The sequence below is a fragment of the Acipenser ruthenus genome, chromosome 1, assembly GCF_902713425.1.
Source record: "Acipenser ruthenus chromosome 1, fAciRut3.2 maternal haplotype, whole genome shotgun sequence".
In the NCBI taxonomy this organism is placed as follows: Eukaryota; Metazoa; Chordata; class Actinopteri; order Acipenseriformes; family Acipenseridae; genus Acipenser; species Acipenser ruthenus.
The window spans coordinates 75,227,436-75,245,418 of record NC_081189.1 but is presented as its reverse complement, the minus strand read 5'-3'; the positions used below and the strand labels follow the sequence as shown (position 1 = coordinate 75,245,418).

Sequence of the window (17,983 nt, the reverse complement as noted above, 5' to 3'; positions counted from 1 at the left end):
GTAGAACTATGTAAGTTGTTACTGAAATCCATTGCTATTAGCAGACCGATGTACTTACTGTGACCATTTACAAGGCAAGTAGAGGTGGTTAAGTATACCGATTTACAAGAGCAGGTGTTTTGATAAGCATATAGCTGTGAATGAAAACCTTTCCTTTGCTTTTGTTTGTAGTTTTGGGCCCTTTAAGGTCAATAATGCAGGACCTGCATTCTGATGACAATGAAGAGGATTCTGAGGAAGAGGACGACAATGACAATGATTCAGACGTAGAGCGGCCTGTACACGTGCACATGACGCACAGAAATCGCAGGTCAGTCCCGCCCGCGTGCTGTTGAGAGAAACACTAAATCAGTAGACAGTAGACAAGAAACTGAAAATGGGAGTCGGATAATTTTAAATGTTTGAGTTCCATAAAAATGATTTCATAATAATCAATCATACACGTCATATTAATACATCTTTCTTTTGCATTTGTTTTATGAATAGGAGTGTTCCTAAAAAAAAAAAAAAAAAAAAAAGATTGTTATGCGATTTACTGTTTATCTCTGTCACTGCATCACTTTTTATTTACATTATAGTACGTGAATACTGGGAATGTATAGGTTGTGTCAGTTTTTAAATAATTTGTATAAAGAACTAGTGAAAGAGCCCAGCCACACTCAGGATCATATCCTTAGTTAAGTTGTACTATAACAAAGAATACAGGGTTATTTGGGTTTCATATACTATATAGTAGGGTTTCCCAATCCTGGTTCTGGGGACCCACTGTGTCTGCTGGTTTTCATGCCAACTGAGCTCTCAGTTACTTAACTAGACCCTTAATTGAACTGATCATTTGCTTAATTAGACCTTTTTAATTGTTTTCAGCTGTTAAACAGTTGCAGAGTTCGTTACATATAATGTTATAATTAACTTGAAATCTGCAACTGTTTAAGAGCTGAAAACAAGTAAAAAAAAAAAAAGTCTAATTAAGCAAATTATCAGTTCAATTAAGGTTTAATTAAGTAATTGAGTACTCAGTTGGAATGAAAACTAGCAGACATAGGGGGTCCCCAGAACCAGGATTGGGAAACCCAGCTGTAGAGTATACATACTTTACTGGTGTTTTATTAATCATTTGTTTTCAATAACTATTTAATGAAGCTTCATTGGTTTTCCTCCCAGTGTTTCAAGTTAGTCTGGTATCTGAGATGCCCTATTGTTGTAGTTGGGGGTGTGCATGGATTCTAGTATGTACAAATTGTGTACACCCCTGGTTATTGTACCTAACTATCTGTTGAGCTATTTAGGGTTCAATTCTTTTACAACTTGGACAACCCTGCTACAAAATTGTACCCACTTACTGGGGAAAAAAAATGAAGTGCGACATCTGATTTCAGTATCCCCAGTTTAAATGTGTTTGTACAACTTATCATCATGAAAGCCTAACCAATAAATGTAAGAATGAAAGTGCCTGCTCAGTACAATCCATCCCATTCTGATCTTTAGTAAATTCCATTTCTACAGGGTGAGCTTAAGTGATGGCAGTAGTAGTGACATTAGTGCTGCTTCATCACCACCAGCACACCGTGAACCACCACCCTTACTAAAAACTAGCAAGAATCAGGTAGGAAACAGAGCTTCTTGTATCTTACTATAAGGGAGGAATCCTCACTTTCATGTTTTGAAGCACCTACTGTGATACCTTTCTTAACAACATGAACTACCAGACGTCTTACCTGGTCATTTCATGTGGGACAAAAGCAAAGGATGTGGGCATATTGGGAGGGCCCTTTTGGCCCATCTTTGATATTTTTTTGACAGTATTATTATGATGTAATGTAACTGTTGTACGTCCATAGTGATCATTGACTACTGTTATAAACTATAAAAGTCCCCCCCCCCCCCCCCCATCTGTGGGACGGCTGTTTGTGTGTAGTAACAAGATAACTGTATTTTAAAGTAAACCGTTTAGTAAGTAATGTACTAAATTAAGATTGTATGTTTACTTTCTAATGTACTAAATTAAGATTATATGTTTACAATCTAAAACAAAATGAGTTGGACTATATAATTGCCTGTATGTATGCGTCTGTGTCTATAATAACCGTGTCAGATGTTCATTATAGCATACAACTATTGTGTCTCATCCAATTCGCCATGTATGCTTGTGTTTCTGTGTATCATTATCTAATTAGTATGTTGGTAGAAAAGCTTGCCAACTTTTACTGCTTGTGCTATGGGGCAACATTGTGGGAGTTTCCATGTGTGGTTATTTACACATGAAGTGGCGATGCGTGTGCACGTTTGCGGAAAAAAGCTCGACAGAATCAGGTTTGTGGCCAAAAATAACGTCCATAGACAGGGATAGGATAAATCTCATTTACTCGTGAGCATGACATAAAACACGGGGAATTCATGCCCATTTTCACATGGAAACCCACATTTCATGTGAAAACATTCACTGCTCCCAATCTAGACAGCCAGATTTGTATAATCCTACACCTCCACTGGTTTTCAGCCATGGTGATCTGCAATAGCTGGGTTGGACAGTTTCATTATGTACCTCCGGGATATTTGTTTTCTTTGTTCTTTAATTAATAATTTGTGTCATAAATTAGTTTAAATATTATTCAATACTAACGATATGCCACCCCACCAATGGGCATTTGAAAAACAATTTGGGCAAGAGCAATAAAACACAGTATTAAACAACCAGGCATGAGGCATTTACAAATCATAGCTTTATTACATGAACTTAACGCTGTGTTTTAAACAGTTTCACTCAAACAAGATGTCACCTGACAACCGTGGATTTCCAGGTGAGATTATCTCATGTACCTGTTCTCCTATGCATGGAAACCACATTTTCCTGAGCTGTTTACGAAAACAGCACGAGAACACTAAGCATGGCTAATTTGCATATCAACCTCCTCCTTCTCGAGTAAAAAAAATAAAAATAAAAAAACTGAGGCAATGGAAACCCGAAATGTATTGGACCATTTTTGATTTGGCTCGAGCACAATGTCTCGAGAAAAATTAGAACACACATGGAAACACCCCCATTGTGTACGTGCATATCTAGCTCCCTGTATTGTATGGATTAGTGTATTGTCTGTTGCACTGGCCAGTCTTCAAGGAGCAACTTGTGAGATCTCAAATGAAATTTTCCTGATTTTAATGTATTGTCATAAATCATCTTCCATTCACAATACAGTTGATTAGCATGCTTATTTTATCATTTATAATATATGCATACTGCAGTGATCAGTGTAAACTGTTATTTGATTCTTTGCCACCCTTTTATGTCATTTTATCATCATATCTAGTTTAAAAGAGCACAAGACACCACACTGGTCCCCTATTCCTGTGCGGAAGACAGCGGCTATTACAAGACACTAGCCAAAACATTTTGTCTACTGCGCTAAGTTCCATCAGTTTTAAAATATATTACATGCAGGGTTGGGGTTTCCTGTCTTTCAATTCAGGAATTGGAATTGGTGTTTTAGAGAGAATAATTCTTTCATTTGAAGCCAATTTAATTGACCAACAGTGAAATTTAAGTAATTTGCTGCCACTGTGAGAAGCTTATTTTAACAGAATACTGCTAATTGCAATTTTGATCAGTTTTTAAGTTGGTAACACAATACATTTCAAACTGTTTTGTTTTTATAGATTATAGAAGTAAAAAGCCCAATAAAGCAAACAAAACCTGAAAAAACAAAGAATGGAGATTGTGATACGGTAAGTATTTATTTATTTTTATTTATTTATTTATTTTTATTTTTATTTTTTAAAGCTTCAGTTTATTGAAAATTTTTTTTTATTTTTTTATGGCTTTTCTTTCATACTCGGCCCAATCAATTAATGCTGTAATTTGTAAACGGTTGTATTGTGTACAGTTTAAATTAAAATTGATGAACAGGTCCTATATATTGCCATTTTGTTTTTTAACAATGGGGAAAATTAACTATCTGAATTCATTCAGAACTCTACATGCTTTTTCTCTCTGGTGAAATGTGTTTTTTTTTTTTTTTTTTTTTTTTTGGGGGCAAAAATTGTAATTGCTTTTCAAATGACAAATTCAGCAAGATTTTTTTTTTTTTTTTTGTATTAAAATTGGTCTTTTGTTTTTGTTCATTGATTGTTTGGATTTTCTTCCAGGACATTTCGGGTTATCAGAGGATTGGCAACTCCATATGCACAGCAGTAGACAGGACCAGACAAAAGCAGGTGAGAATAGCACAGACATTCAGTGGAAATACCAACAGTGGTAGAGTAGACAATGTAGCTTTTAGAAATCTCAGCGTACAGCTGTGCACCACAGGTAATAATCCAAAATGTGTCGGAAGAAATTCTGAACTGAAAGTACGTTTTTTTCTTTTTTGTGTATTTAGAGAAGGAGTGGCAATGTAATGGTTTGCAGTAGGATTCTGCATTTGTTCCTACAATTGAATAAGATCTGTAACCTGGTGGGCATGTCTATCTCTCTATCGCTATCTCTCTATCTATCTCGCTATCTCTCTTCTCTCTCTCTCTCTCTCTCTCTCTCTCTCTCTCTCTCTCTCTCTCTCTCTCTCTCTCTCTCTCTCTCTCTCTCTCTCTCTCTCTCTCTCTCTCTCTCTCTCTCTCTCTCTCTCTCTCTCTCTCTCTCTTACCTATCTATCCTCTGTCTGTGTCTCTATCCATTTGTGCTGTCTGGCGCTGAGGTTTCTGTGAGGAAGTGTGTGAGTCAGTCTTGAGTGATAGGCTTGTGAGTAGATTTTTTTTCTCTTTTCTTTTCAAACTGTTTAAACCAGGGTTTTTTTTGGTGATGGAGGGACAATTTCCGGAGGTTGCATGGGATGGGGGGCCGCACAAAAAATGTTTGCATTTAAATTAGGAATGTATGTTACTACCACTGCAACACCAGCAGCTTTGAAATGTATTTGTATTTTATCCTGTGTCTTGGTGACACAACAGGCTTAGGTTTGAGCACCAATATCATGCTGTCACATCTTGCATTGTCCTGGTCACAACAATTAAAGAAGATAATACCGAAATAGAGACTCTTCAAACTATACCAGTTAAACTCTTCTGTGGGTTATTCTTCAGTATTGAGGCAGAATGCATCTTGACTTGTACAGCTAACCACTTCACTAAGAGCTGAATGTATGTACAGTGAACTCGGCTTAATACGAATCTCTGGAGACCATACAAATAGTTTGATGTGCAAAGTTCGAATTAAACAAATTATGTAAATTGCTCCATGGTGTGGACATTTAGAGCTATTTCCACAGTAAATGTGCAGAAATAAAACAGACGTTACTGTATTTTACCTTGATGTTTTTATTTGTTTTTTCTTTCTGAATACAACTAAATAATCACACTTCTATTTAAAGTGCAGCATTAATTATTCATAAATTATCTGTGGCACTTTTTATGCAATTATATACGATTGCTACGTAACATCCTACTAGCTACTGTACTGTAGCCTAACTGTAGTCGTATTCAAAAACATTGTACAAAAAAGTAATGGAACAGTAACAATTTTAAACTGTAGCCGGGTACTGTTACTACAGTAGTACTTTCCCAAACAAAAGATCCAAGAACACCAAAACTACAATACTGCAGCATTTTCCCAATGTAGTTGAAGCTGAATACAGTTTTGCTTAAAATAATAAAACAAAATCTACTAAAGTCACTAAATGGCCTAAAAAGCTTTTTTGAGCGTGCTGAAAGTAAGTAAAATATAAACTTGTTTTCTGATATTAACAGGGTTGCCTTTTAGTGTATTTGTACGTGTTTTTTTTTGTATTAACAGTGTTTCGTGCATTGAGTCTTGCAATGAAATTCGTATTTTGCTCCTTTTCCAGCATTATTTATTTATTTTTTATAAATTTAGTCGCCTATTATTTTTTATTATTTTCTCCCAATTTGGAGTGGTCAATTATTTTTAGGCTCCGCTCACCGCTACCACCCCTGCACTGACTCGGGAGGGCAAAGACGAACACACGCTGTCCTCTGAAGCGTGTTCCGTCAGCCGACCGCTTTTTTTTCACAGTGCGGACTCACCATGCAACCACCTCAGAGCTACAGCGTCGGAGGACAACACAGCTTACAGGCAAGCCCGCAGGCGCCTGGCCAGACTACAGGGGTTGCTGGTGTGCGGTGAGCCGAGGACACCCTGGCCAACCTAAGCCCCTGTCAGGTCCAATTTATTTTCACACGCACAGTTAATTTTCGATGCGTTGTTTAAAAGTATTTTTTTCACAGTAAAACAGGTTTAAAAGGCACTGCATATCAACAGGACCCTCAGCACTGCATCTCCAGCCCTGCCCCACTGGGAATGGTGGAGAAGGCAACAGGGCACTTTCTCATTGTTAAGGCTATGGTGGGATGTCTCTAATTCAGATTAAATTATTTTGTCAACCCTATACTAAAAATATTACTAAGAGTACTAGTTTAGCAATTAGAGAGCTGGAGGACGACACCACTGAGCTCCACAGAGCTCTGGGGTCCAGCTATAGTGGTTGTTTGAGGACCTAAAAAAGCAAATCTGCTGGATACATGAGTATAAGTGGTATTAGTACACGCCAGGTTTCTTAACTTGTCCCAAATGGATGCTCCCACACAATATTTCCTCTAGAAAAGAAAACCTCTCGGGATAAACTAATTCATTGTTTACGGATGGATCAAGGACAACTACTAAGTGAACCTGAGGCAATCAGAGAGTATTGTGTAGGCTTGTACACTTACCTATTCATGGTGGAGGCTGGGGATGTCTGGTAAAGCTCAGCATTTTCTAGAGGGTCCAGGTTCCTAAAGTGGAGGGGTCACTTGGAGAGAGATTTTACTTTCCAGGAGTTCTATTATGCACTTGTGGGACTGAACAATGTTAAAGCACCAGGGATTGATGTGTATACCAGTGGAATTCTATAAGACTTTCTGGTCTATAGTCGGTTTCTTGAGAGCATTGCTGAAAAGAAACTACCACTGAGCTGCCGGTGCACAGTATTGACTTTGCTACCAAAGAAAGGGGACTTATGTAATATAAAGAACTGGCGTCCACTAAGTCTCCTTTGTATGGATTACAAAATTATCAAAGACTTTGGTTAACAGGTTGGGCAAAGTGATTAATTGTGTTGTGCATTGTGATCAAATGTATTATGTACCCGGCAGATCAATGTTTGATAATGTCTTTCTGATCTGTGATCTAATAACGGCCTCCAAGCTTTTGGGATTTATAGCTTGTCTAATTTCTTTAGGTCAGGGCTGCGTTCAATAGGTGCTACGTAACATGTTAACTCTTACCGAACAGTGTGTTATGAAGAGAGAACTTTCAAGATGGCGGAAAACACAGCACTACCATGTTTTTTGAGTCAATTTTTCAAAAGGGACAGTTCTCAGTGTTTAGAGCCAGAAGTTTTTGAGCTGCAGGTTAGACCTGCTGTTGATCAGAATGTTGACTCCCCAGGACACCACCTACAGTTTGGTGCACTCTTCAGCCTGCAATTCAGAACAATAAAAAAGAGAGAATTGTACAGGTTGTGTGTTACTATCAGAAACTTAAATGTGAAAGATGTCCCAGATACGCACTGGAGGGAGAGATTAGGTGTTGAAGAATCTGTTAAACCTGTCTGGAGAAACATGTCCACCAATCCAGAGTAGGTGATCTCCAGTGGAGAGTGCAGCACACCATTGAGGCTGTGAACTCTTTTCTCAGTATTATTCAGTCAGAAGCAGATGATAAGTGTGTGTCTTGTCAGCAGAGAGAAATTGTTTTTCATTGTTTTTTCTTTTCTGTCCAAGGCTGCAGTCTCTGATGATTTTACTATAAGATATAAAGGAGAATAAATATGAAGTTACATTGGCCAATTTTCTCCTTGGTCAAGTTACTAGCAATTTTAAAAATCAGAAAAAAGCAACTTGAGTGATGTGTTGACTGCTGATGTTGTATCTGCATTTAAAGTGCTGGTGGCTTACAGAGTGCAAGTTGATTTTAAGTATTATAAATAGGCATGCTACTTTTAGATATTAATCGGTAAAGCTCGTTAAACGTCGAATTCACTGAAATAAATTTATATAGGATAAACGTCAGTAAAACCACCCGCTATTTTTTTGTTTTCTTACCAACAATAATCATTTAGAAATCATCTCCAGTTTGTGTAGTTTTTATACTTACTTCCTGTTCTGTCTCTGTTTCGCTCTGAATGGCTAGGGATCGCTGCGAGTCATCTCAGTGGTCTGTTAGTACTGTAGTTTCACTGTCACTGTCACTGCCATCGTTGACTGAAACAGCGTTAGAATGCTCTCATTCGTTTAAGTGACTGTCAGTCATCAAGACCTGCACCGACTGTACATTTTCATTTGCCAGTTACAGCGCCTGCCATTCAAAGCGCTTCCTTTGAAATTAGTGGGTTAAGGTGTAGGTAAGCTTTTGCTTTATGGATACGGTGACAGTTACTAGTTTGATTTGAAAATGGTATTGTGCACAATACTCTGACTGACAGCTGAAGTCTCCGCGGCAGGATGAAGCGGGCCCGTCTGCCTTGCCTTCCATTGACTCTGATTCCAGCTGTGCTGAAGCAGGAGAGGGGGGGAGCTCTGACTGAATAATAAGTGCAAGTTAGTTCTGTTCAACTATCTAATGTTTTTTGTTCTGTGCATATTTTTACGCGTAAATTTATTCTATAAAAGTCTGTGTAGGCTGCGTTTTTTCTATGGTTTATTTGAGAACATTTTTTAATTTTGTGTAGGATCTTTATCTTTACAAGGTATAGCTCCGCTGTGACCAAACGTTATTTCAATTAGAATGTTGGTAACCATGGTTTTGTTGCATGTTGAATATCTTAAAAGGGTTTTGCTAAATGAGACGTTTCTCAATGGCATAAAAAGTCTGTTCCAGACATTCTGGGCTATTGGTGGGGTGGTGTGCTCAGTGGAAAAAGGAATTTTAATCATGTGACTTTTTCAAAAAAATATTTAATGTACAACACTGTTTCAATATGTAAATGTTTTGTATCATCATTGCATTGTTTAATTTATGATATTTTCTGATGATAGAGATTTTATTTTAAAATAAAATATCCTAGCTATCTATTGGACTAAAATGATCTATATCTTGACTGTATGGATACCATAAATGTGGCATACTTGCAATAGGGGAACACCTTTTTATTTATTTATTTTACTACCTAGTGATATCTTCTGTATTCTGTATGTGACCCGAATACATAAGACAGCAGTTTACCCCATTTACTTATCTGCAGACACTACATTTTGTTAATTTAAAGAGTAAGTAGCGGGGTTCCAAAAAATATTGTTCTACATCCCCATGTGTTGCTACAACTGTTTAAAATACATACCTGTAATTTCTTTTCGTTAACATCCTGACAACTTTTTACACTTAACTTTAAACTGTTTCAAATATCTTTTCAAAATGGCCGCTCTAGTGCACTGATAGCGCAAGGATTATTGCCCTCATTGTCAAACAGGTAACACAGCAATAACGATCCCTGATGTGGTACAGAACAGAAAATCCAGAGCACTTGCTATGTTATGTTTATTTTGTGACAGATCTCAAACCCCAGTGCACTAGAGTGGCTATTTTGAAAAGAACTGTAGCAGCAAGTGCGGATGTATGACGCTTTGTAAGATTTTTTTGTGCTTTCTACATTCTTGTTGTCGAATCAAAGTACCCTCCTTTTTAATCCTGTTCACAAAGATTCAGTTTAAATGTGTGAGAAACATATGGATTTTCTTTATCAGAGGACTTGTATCCGATAGAAATTACATTATATTAAGATTATTTAATACTGGGTGCTTTTAAGGTGCAAAATGATTTTCACCACATTCAACGGAAAAAATTAGAAAGCCCACATGTGATGTGTCAGACTCTCTGACCTTTTGTGACTTGTATCATAAAGCACCCCATGTGATATTATGTATAAGCATGTATATTTGTGGTGTGTTGTTTTCTTGTATACAAAATTTATTTTTGAAATGTGTTTTGTCAGCTATTTATCAATGCCCTACTGTACAGGGCACTTTCATGTTACAGACTGTGCTTTTGCACTGTAATGTACTGTAGTTGGTTATGTAGGTAAACCACATGAATGAAATATTTACAGAAATTATATTGAGTAAACTTACTTGCAAACATGAAAAATAAACCCCAGGACAAATAGTAACTTACTAATTGTTGTGTGTTTTTGTTTTTTCAGGCTTATCTCGATGAGTTGGTGGAACTTCATAGAAGGTTAATGACTCTGAGAGAGAGACATATACTACAGCAAGTAAGAATTATGTTTCACTGTTACAGTAATGTGAGAAGTGTATATTTTTGTATTATTCTCTCCAAAATTGACACAGCTTCAGTTTTCTGCTCATTAACCACGTTGCATGTTTAAACACTGATATGCTGCATTTTGACTGTACTTGCTTCCACCTTTTCAAACCTGTTAAACTGAAGTGGGATACTTCTGAACAACCCTATTGTGGAGCTCAATGAGGCATTATAAAGCTCAAGTCAACCGTTGGATTTTGATTTGGGGGTTAATCTAAATTAGGCAGTCGAAGACGTTGTCTCTGAATGTTTTGAAGGCAATGGGAATATTGCCATGGGTGTCGGAACGAGTGCTTCTGAGGACTGAAATCAAAAGATAAGTGCAGATTTTGAAATGCTAATGCAAGTATTCAATGAATTTGAATACAGTTGTTTGTCAGTGTTTAAAATAATAATTTGAACAACATGCCGAGCCATGGGAAGAAAGAAGTGCGTTTTTCAAGTCATTATCATCTCCCAATGTAATTTATTCTAGTCTACCAGATGAAAGGTACAATATTTATTTTGCTAATTTCATAATTTGTTTCATGCAAGCACAGTTTGTCATGGGCATACCTGTTAATATTAAACTGCGTAGGAAACAACGTGTATGCATATAGTATCGCAGATTTATTAATTAATACTATTTTTTTCCATGCTATTTAGGCTGCATTCCCACTCAGTCCGTTTCAAACTCTCTGTCTGGTTAGTTTCATTCAAACTATGTATCAGTTTGCTGTTCACACTTGTCTGTGAGCAAAAGGAATAAGTTCGTTGGATGCGAGCTAAAGTTAGGTTTTTTTGGTCCTTTTTTTCCCATTTTTTTCAGGACCAAGTTCATTTGTGTTCACAACTCAGTCTGCAAGTGCACTCATTTTGTTTAGTTATGGTTTGTGAACCGGGTGTTTACAGTATCCTCCAAGGCATCTTGGTATCTTGAAATATGGCAGCTATTGATGTATTGCTCTGGTTTTTAATAGCATGTATTAGATTCTTACATGTTGCTGTTGAAGAAAGCCATTATGAACACTGGAGGAGAGTTCAGGAAATCGAGGAAGAGCATTCTCGCCAACCAAAATGTGTTCTTCAAAGGCCTCATACATACACACTGCAGTTAGCACGACAACCGTATTAATAAGCTGCACTTTCTGCGGTTGTTTGTTGTACACACACACACCTTTAATTACTGAAGTGAGTGACTCCCTGTTTAACCAAACCACTGAACTCGGATCACTATTGCATGAAATCCGAAATCCGTGTGGCGGCAGCATGGAGGCTGTGTTTGTTTATATGCTTTTGGAAGAAAGTACAGTACGTAATCGATCGAGAGCTCGTCAAGCACAGCTCTGCTCTTTTCTGCGAAACCAGCGGAGACGCCGTTTTGCTTTTTCTGCACTGCTACAGTGGCGACGATCTGCAGTACCATGACGGTAGATTGAAACTAGGACGATCTTCCGACCAGAAGGCTGGTGGGAACAACTTGAGTGGTCTTCAATGGCTTTTTTTCCTCATCTACAAAAGCAAAACTTTTGCTACAAAACATTTGTCTTAAAATTCTTTGTTTTTCGAGAAATTTCTAGAAATTAAACATTTCCATTGGGGTATGTAAACTTTTGATTACAACTGTATGTATGTATGTATGTATGTATGCATGCATGTATACAGACAGACACAGCACTTCCAAAACACATACCTTCACCACAAACACCAACATAAATTCTCATAACTAAATCTACATTAGCACCCGTGAATGCCTGTTCTATACACCTGTGGCTGGAGCCTTAATGAATCATTTAAACATTTATTCAATTGATGATTCCAGCCACATGCCTACTAGTTTTTGTAGCTTTCATCCTGCCGTGCTGCCACACACCTACACTAATGCACCAAAACAATAACAACACCAACTATACAGAAAATAATCTACATATACGCAGGGGTGGGGATAATCCGTCACGCTGGTGTTGTCCAGTTAAAATGTAGTTTTACTGCTACTTTGTATTAACCTCTGGCCATAATCCATATCCATATCCATACAAACAATACACTTTGAGGTTGTGTCTATAGTTAGTACGCAGCTGTTTTCTGTGATTCTCTTAACACATTTTACTTTGTTTTCCTTGTGAACCCTGGGGTTGTTTTTCCTAGTTGACACTACAATCATAAAGGACTTGAAGCTACCAGTGGAGCTAAAACTATTCTATTTTTATTGTATATTTGTGACAAAGTGGCTGAGTGAGAACAGGTGCAGGAGTGATGCAGTGCGGTAATTAAAGAGACAGAGCCTTGTAATCCAGTTTGGAAAAGTGGTGTTTATTTTTATTCCAGGTCTGGTGACCAAAACAATAATCCCCCGGCAATACACAACAATGTGTACTGCACAGGGTAAACAATAATGGGATTGCAGTCCCAACTAATAAACACAATATCTGACCCACAATAATACATACACGGTCACCAGTCCTGGGTGCGTGCAGTAGTGCTCGTCGTAGGTGATACAGGTTATTTAGTGACTGTTGGTGAAGTGCCGGCTTAGTGCTGGGCCTCGGTGACAGCTCTGGAAATGTGTTAGCTGTCTGGTAATGTGCAAGACAAGACAAACAAAACACTCACTGTACTTTTTTTTGATTAGGAACTGGGTCTCTCGCAGTCCATCTCGGTTTATTTACATAAACCAAAAGCAAAGGAACAGATTACGATTCTCCGTCCCCTTTTATGCTGTCACACATGAATGACCCTTCATAAACGAGTGCAACCGCCTCCAATCTGCGGCTGCCACATAGTTTCCCTTCCGGGTCAATGCGAGTCTCGCCTCCTTCCAACTTCCCTTGAACCCTGGGAAAGAACTGTCAGACCAGCCCATCCACAGAACTCTGTTCTCGTGCTTAGCGCCCTCCTGGTCGGGAGGGAGATTTACAGCCAAGAATCATTGTATTTCTGTCACAATATTTGATGCTAAAACAACATTGTTTGCAAATCTAATAATTTGGTTTGTATTAAAAATATTTTTTAGCATGGATATGCTTTATGGATGAACACAGATGCATTTGTCTTTGGTTGGTATAATATATACATTAGTGTCGAAAACGCAAACCAGAAAACACCACCAGAACTTCAAACGCAAACATTGACCTGGTAAAAATTATGTATGCATTGCAGTTTGCAGAGAAGTACATTACATTAAGTACATACCACTAAATACATGCACTTAGCACACAATTCTGGAACATACATTAACAACATGTATTCAACAACGGTAAGGCCTTGTATTAAATTTGTTGTTTTACATATTTTTTTCCCAACCTTCAATGTAGGCGGCTGGAATTAAAGACAAAAATGCCTTTGTGCTTGCTTTTTAAAATAAAACGTTATGTTGTGTTTTTCTTAAAGCCAATATTGTATGCATTTAACTATTCATTTTTTATCAAAGCATCTGATGTGTATTTTGAATGTCATAATAGCCCTCTGGCATTCCCAATTTTTATCCAAGAAATTTTACATTTAAAATGTTTTCCACATGGAGAGCTGCTTTGTAGTGCAAGAAGAAAGCGAGTCAGATTCAGCCCTGTCACTTGAAATGGCTTTATCAGTGTGGACTACCTAGGTCTTGTTTAGTAATACTGAAAAACCGTCATAGCTTAATTGTAAATGCATTCCCTTTTTATCTCAAATTCTGAGGTGAAATTATATGAAACTACAGCAGAACCTAAAAGTTACATGCCCCATACAAACTGAGTCAATTAAACCTACTACTTAAAAGTCGAAACGGGGCTCCTAGCTATTGTAAATGATATTAAGATCTGACGGTGTGAATTTTAACAGTTTAGCACTGCTTATTTTGTGTTTTCATAACATTGCCATTCTATTGTATTTCAAGTCAACTAATATTTACATCAAATGGCTAACAATGCAGGAAAAATGCCTCTGAAACTGTCTGGTCTTTTATATCTATTTATTTCCTAATTATTTACCGGTAGCTCCTACCCACCAGACAGGCACCTACCCTGTTAAAGGATATTCATTTCAAAACTGCATCTGAGCTGACTAACCAAAGGCACTCGTGCTACCCAATTTACAATTTGATTGGCACATTAGTTTATTAAACCATTAAAAAAAAAAAAAATAAATAAATAAATAAATAAAGTTTCCAGTGTTCTTCATTTTTCTCATCTCCAGTTGAAAAGCCGAAGCCTGTGGCTGTGTAGGAAGTCTTTCCATCACAACCAGCCAAATATTTCCCTAATGGAGAGGTCCCTGTCCATGTGTTTTGATATCATGTTTCTACTGATTAGCCTCTGCACTCTGTATGTTATGTGTTGACCTGTGGGGAAATATGAGCCAGGTAGTCCAATGATCAGTGCTGATTTTTGATAATATCTTCTAATATATAGCAAACAGCCTTTTGTCAACTAAAGAGTACATCTGAAAATGTACAAATATTACTATACAATAAAACGATCGGGGATGACAATACCTGCAGGACCCAACCACCCCCAACACACACACACACACCTCGTTTTGTAGTAACCAGGTTTGAGATGTAGACCACTTTGTCTGCCTTTCGTTTGATCATTGCACACTGCAATTTTGAATTTCTCTTCCAATTATTTAATTTGGTTCTTCCCACTCTTCTTTCAGATTGTTAACCTTATAGAAGAAACAGGACACTTTCACATTACCAACACCACCTTTGACTTTGACCTGTGCTCACTGGACAAAACTACAGTACGAAAACTACAGAGTTACCTTGAGACTTCTGGAACTTCCTGAGAATACAGCGGCTGGCTGCTTCATGGAAATGAGAAACACACACAACAAAACATTTCTTTTACTTGAAATATTGCAGTGATGCAACCCACCCACGCAGCGGGCCCAAGAATACAGCTCCCTACAGCTTTGTTTTTTGAAGCCAGTTGTAGATCTGGAACCAAGCGAAGAAGAGTGAGGGAGAAAAAAGAAACAAGAGACCCAGAATAATTTTTTTTTCTGCCAAGGAGATGTTCTGGAAGTGTTCACCTGGAAAGCCTTGAAAAAAAAAACAAAAAAAAAAAACAAAATAAAATCTTGCCCTTAATGAATGTGTATATGGTTATCATATGTCATTGTGTGATACTGTTCTTTGTGACAAATGCATGTTTAACACTGCCTTATTACATTATTGGTCTATTTATTAAGTTTCAGATATCGGTGATTGTTGGGAATGACACTACCACATTTTTTACAAGCCCTCAAAGTAGCAAAAAAAAAAATATTAAATTCAAGGGAGGGTGAATAAAAGGTGGTGTTTATGGATAGTTTATTATTATTTATTTCATTATTATTATCATCAGATGTTTTTTAGGCAAACATTGCCAGGCCCTAATGGGAACACTAAAGCCAGTGGTCTATATTTGCACAATATTGGTGCAACTTTAATTTATCAGCTTGTGCAGATTAATTGGCAACCATTAAGTGACAAAAAAGATGAACTCCCAGATTAGTTCTCAAAGATGAGAGCAGCAAGGGAAAGGCAAGGGTTTTTGTCATTGGTCTTGAGATTGGGAGGGTTTAAAAGATACTCTTGCATGTATAAGGAATGTTGTAGAAAATTCTTAATTTTGAAGATGTTGATTAATTTTATGATTTGGCTCTCATCATTCATTCCGTTATTCTTCACTGCATTAGTGTGTGGCTTCATAGTTATTGCTCTGCATAGGGTTTTTTTATGTAGTTCAATAAAATCATGTTTTTAAGAGCTGGGGCTATTGAACCCCCCCCCCCCCCCCCCCCCCCCCCAAAAAAAAACAACAACAACAAAAAACCTGTAAACAGAAGATACAATGAAGCTTCAGTACAAATTAGTGTTTTGTGCTTAGGCTTGTTTTCTTACATTAGGTTGCTGTCTTCCCAGAACTAAATTAGTCATTATTCATATAAGTTTGTACCCACAACAAAGATACACAGTAAATATTATTGATATTACATTTTCTTTGATAACATATTCAGCTCATTTATGACATACAAAAAAAGAAAATTACATTTTAATTTTTGCTACTGTAAATGATCCAGGACTGCTCTTTTTCTGTACAATTTACTTTCACCCCAAAGATTTATTTTATTTTATTTTTTTTTTTTTAATTTAAGTGTATGTTTACTGTGGTTCAGTTCCAAATCAGTATGTACAATACTTGAAGCATTATAGCTTTGTAGTACACAGTGTGCAATTATTGTTAGAGGAACAATGTAACATCACAGATTGATGTCAGAGCCTTATTTTTCATTTCTGTCATGGTTGTCCATGTGTAAGGAGTGATAACTGACTGCACAGTCTTTGATTTGTGCACACTTGATGTGGTACTATTGTTCGTCTGTTTAAATGTGATTCAGGCAAACTTGGCTGTTCTAATTTACTTTGGTAGAACTCTTAAGGTGAGAGTGAAAATCATTTGGTTTCAAACGTCAGGAACTTGTTTACTGTGTGAATAATGCTACTAAAAGCAGAACATGTATTTTTGCAAAAAACTGCAGTAGCTCAGACGGCAAATCCTTGGGTAGTTTAAACACAGGTTTCTGTGTTTGCCTGAGCAGAATGATGATGCAGATTTTGAAAAAGGAAAAAGTTTTGCCAAGTACTGCGATAACCAAGGTTTTTACCACAGATTTAAATTGGAATAGCCAACTTGTTGTGTTAAACTCCTTGAATATACATTTGTTAATTTCATCTAATTGTTTTGTATAAATAAGAAAAATAAACTTTTTTTCAAAATAAGTGCATTTTTCAATTAGGACTACACTAATGTTGAGAACCCCTGTCATTTGCAGTCTTGAGAAAGTTAGATAGTCATACTTCTGTTTAGATTTCAAAATATAAGGATTATACTTGACACTGGTGCTTAAGTGTCTAATTTCCATGGTTTGCATTCCCTTAAGTATGTGCTCCACCTGTTCTCTCTTTTTGTAATTCTGAAAAGGCTTAGCCATTTTCAATGTGACAGTTATTCACATGTGCTACATTGTTCCCTTTTCAGGTCTTTTGAGCTACCTGGTATTGATTGTAATGGAAATACATCTGTTAATTATATAGGCACAAAGGCACAAAAGTGGTAACTGTTACAAAGTCAATTACAATTTGGATTGATTGAATTGGCTGCCATATAGGCCAATTATTGGGCCCTGTCCACACTACATAACTGATCTCGAGAACCGTATTCAAAATCGCTCTAATTAATCCAGCTCAAAGCGTCCACACTGAAGTACCGTTTCATGTTTAGTCAGGCTTATTGCGTCCACACACCATTAGAATAGTTCAGTTACAATTCCCAGCAGCACAACGAACCGTGGAAATTAATACGACAGTATCCCACCATGCACTGTATTTTATTTTAAAATAATGTGTTATGCCCCATATTAACAGAGGTCCATATTGCATAAATTAAATATTACAAGTATTGCGGAAAAAGTAAATCCGAACACACACACAAGTAGGGCTTGAAGTTTTCAGGTTTTATTTTTAATCAGATGAAGTCCCTTTTAAACAAATTGAGCTGATTCTGTTTTATAATTAAACTCAGAAAAAGCTGTTAATTACAAAACAATCTTTGTTTTTACCTTCATATCTTGCCTGAGCCTAATTCTGGTCCTCTTAATTTTATTTCAAACAGAGCTGACAAATTACGTAATTTGTTCATTCCCGATCCTACTTTTAACTCGCATTTCATT

At 37.0% G+C, this 17,983-nt stretch overlaps 1 protein-coding gene across 2 annotated transcripts in view; it reads left to right on the top strand.

Moving 5' to 3' along the window:
* Nucleotides 1-16,048, top strand: part of LOC117420766 (protein AF-9-like) — a 107,874-nt gene extending 91,826 nt beyond the window's left edge. For both annotated transcript variants that reach the window (XM_059029877.1, XM_034034379.3), the window contains exons 10-15: nucleotides 172-310; nucleotides 1,507-1,606; nucleotides 3,655-3,723; nucleotides 4,144-4,212; nucleotides 10,185-10,256; nucleotides 14,924-16,048. In XM_059029877.1, the coding sequence (XP_058885860.1) occupies nucleotides 172-310; nucleotides 1,507-1,606; nucleotides 3,655-3,723; nucleotides 4,144-4,212; nucleotides 10,185-10,256; nucleotides 14,924-15,055 (581 nt within the window). In that variant the 3' untranslated portion in view covers nucleotides 15,056-16,048. The remainder of the gene's footprint in view (nucleotides 1-171; nucleotides 311-1,506; nucleotides 1,607-3,654; nucleotides 3,724-4,143; nucleotides 4,213-10,184; nucleotides 10,257-14,923) is intronic.
* Nucleotides 16,049-17,983: the final 1,935 nt, after the last annotated feature.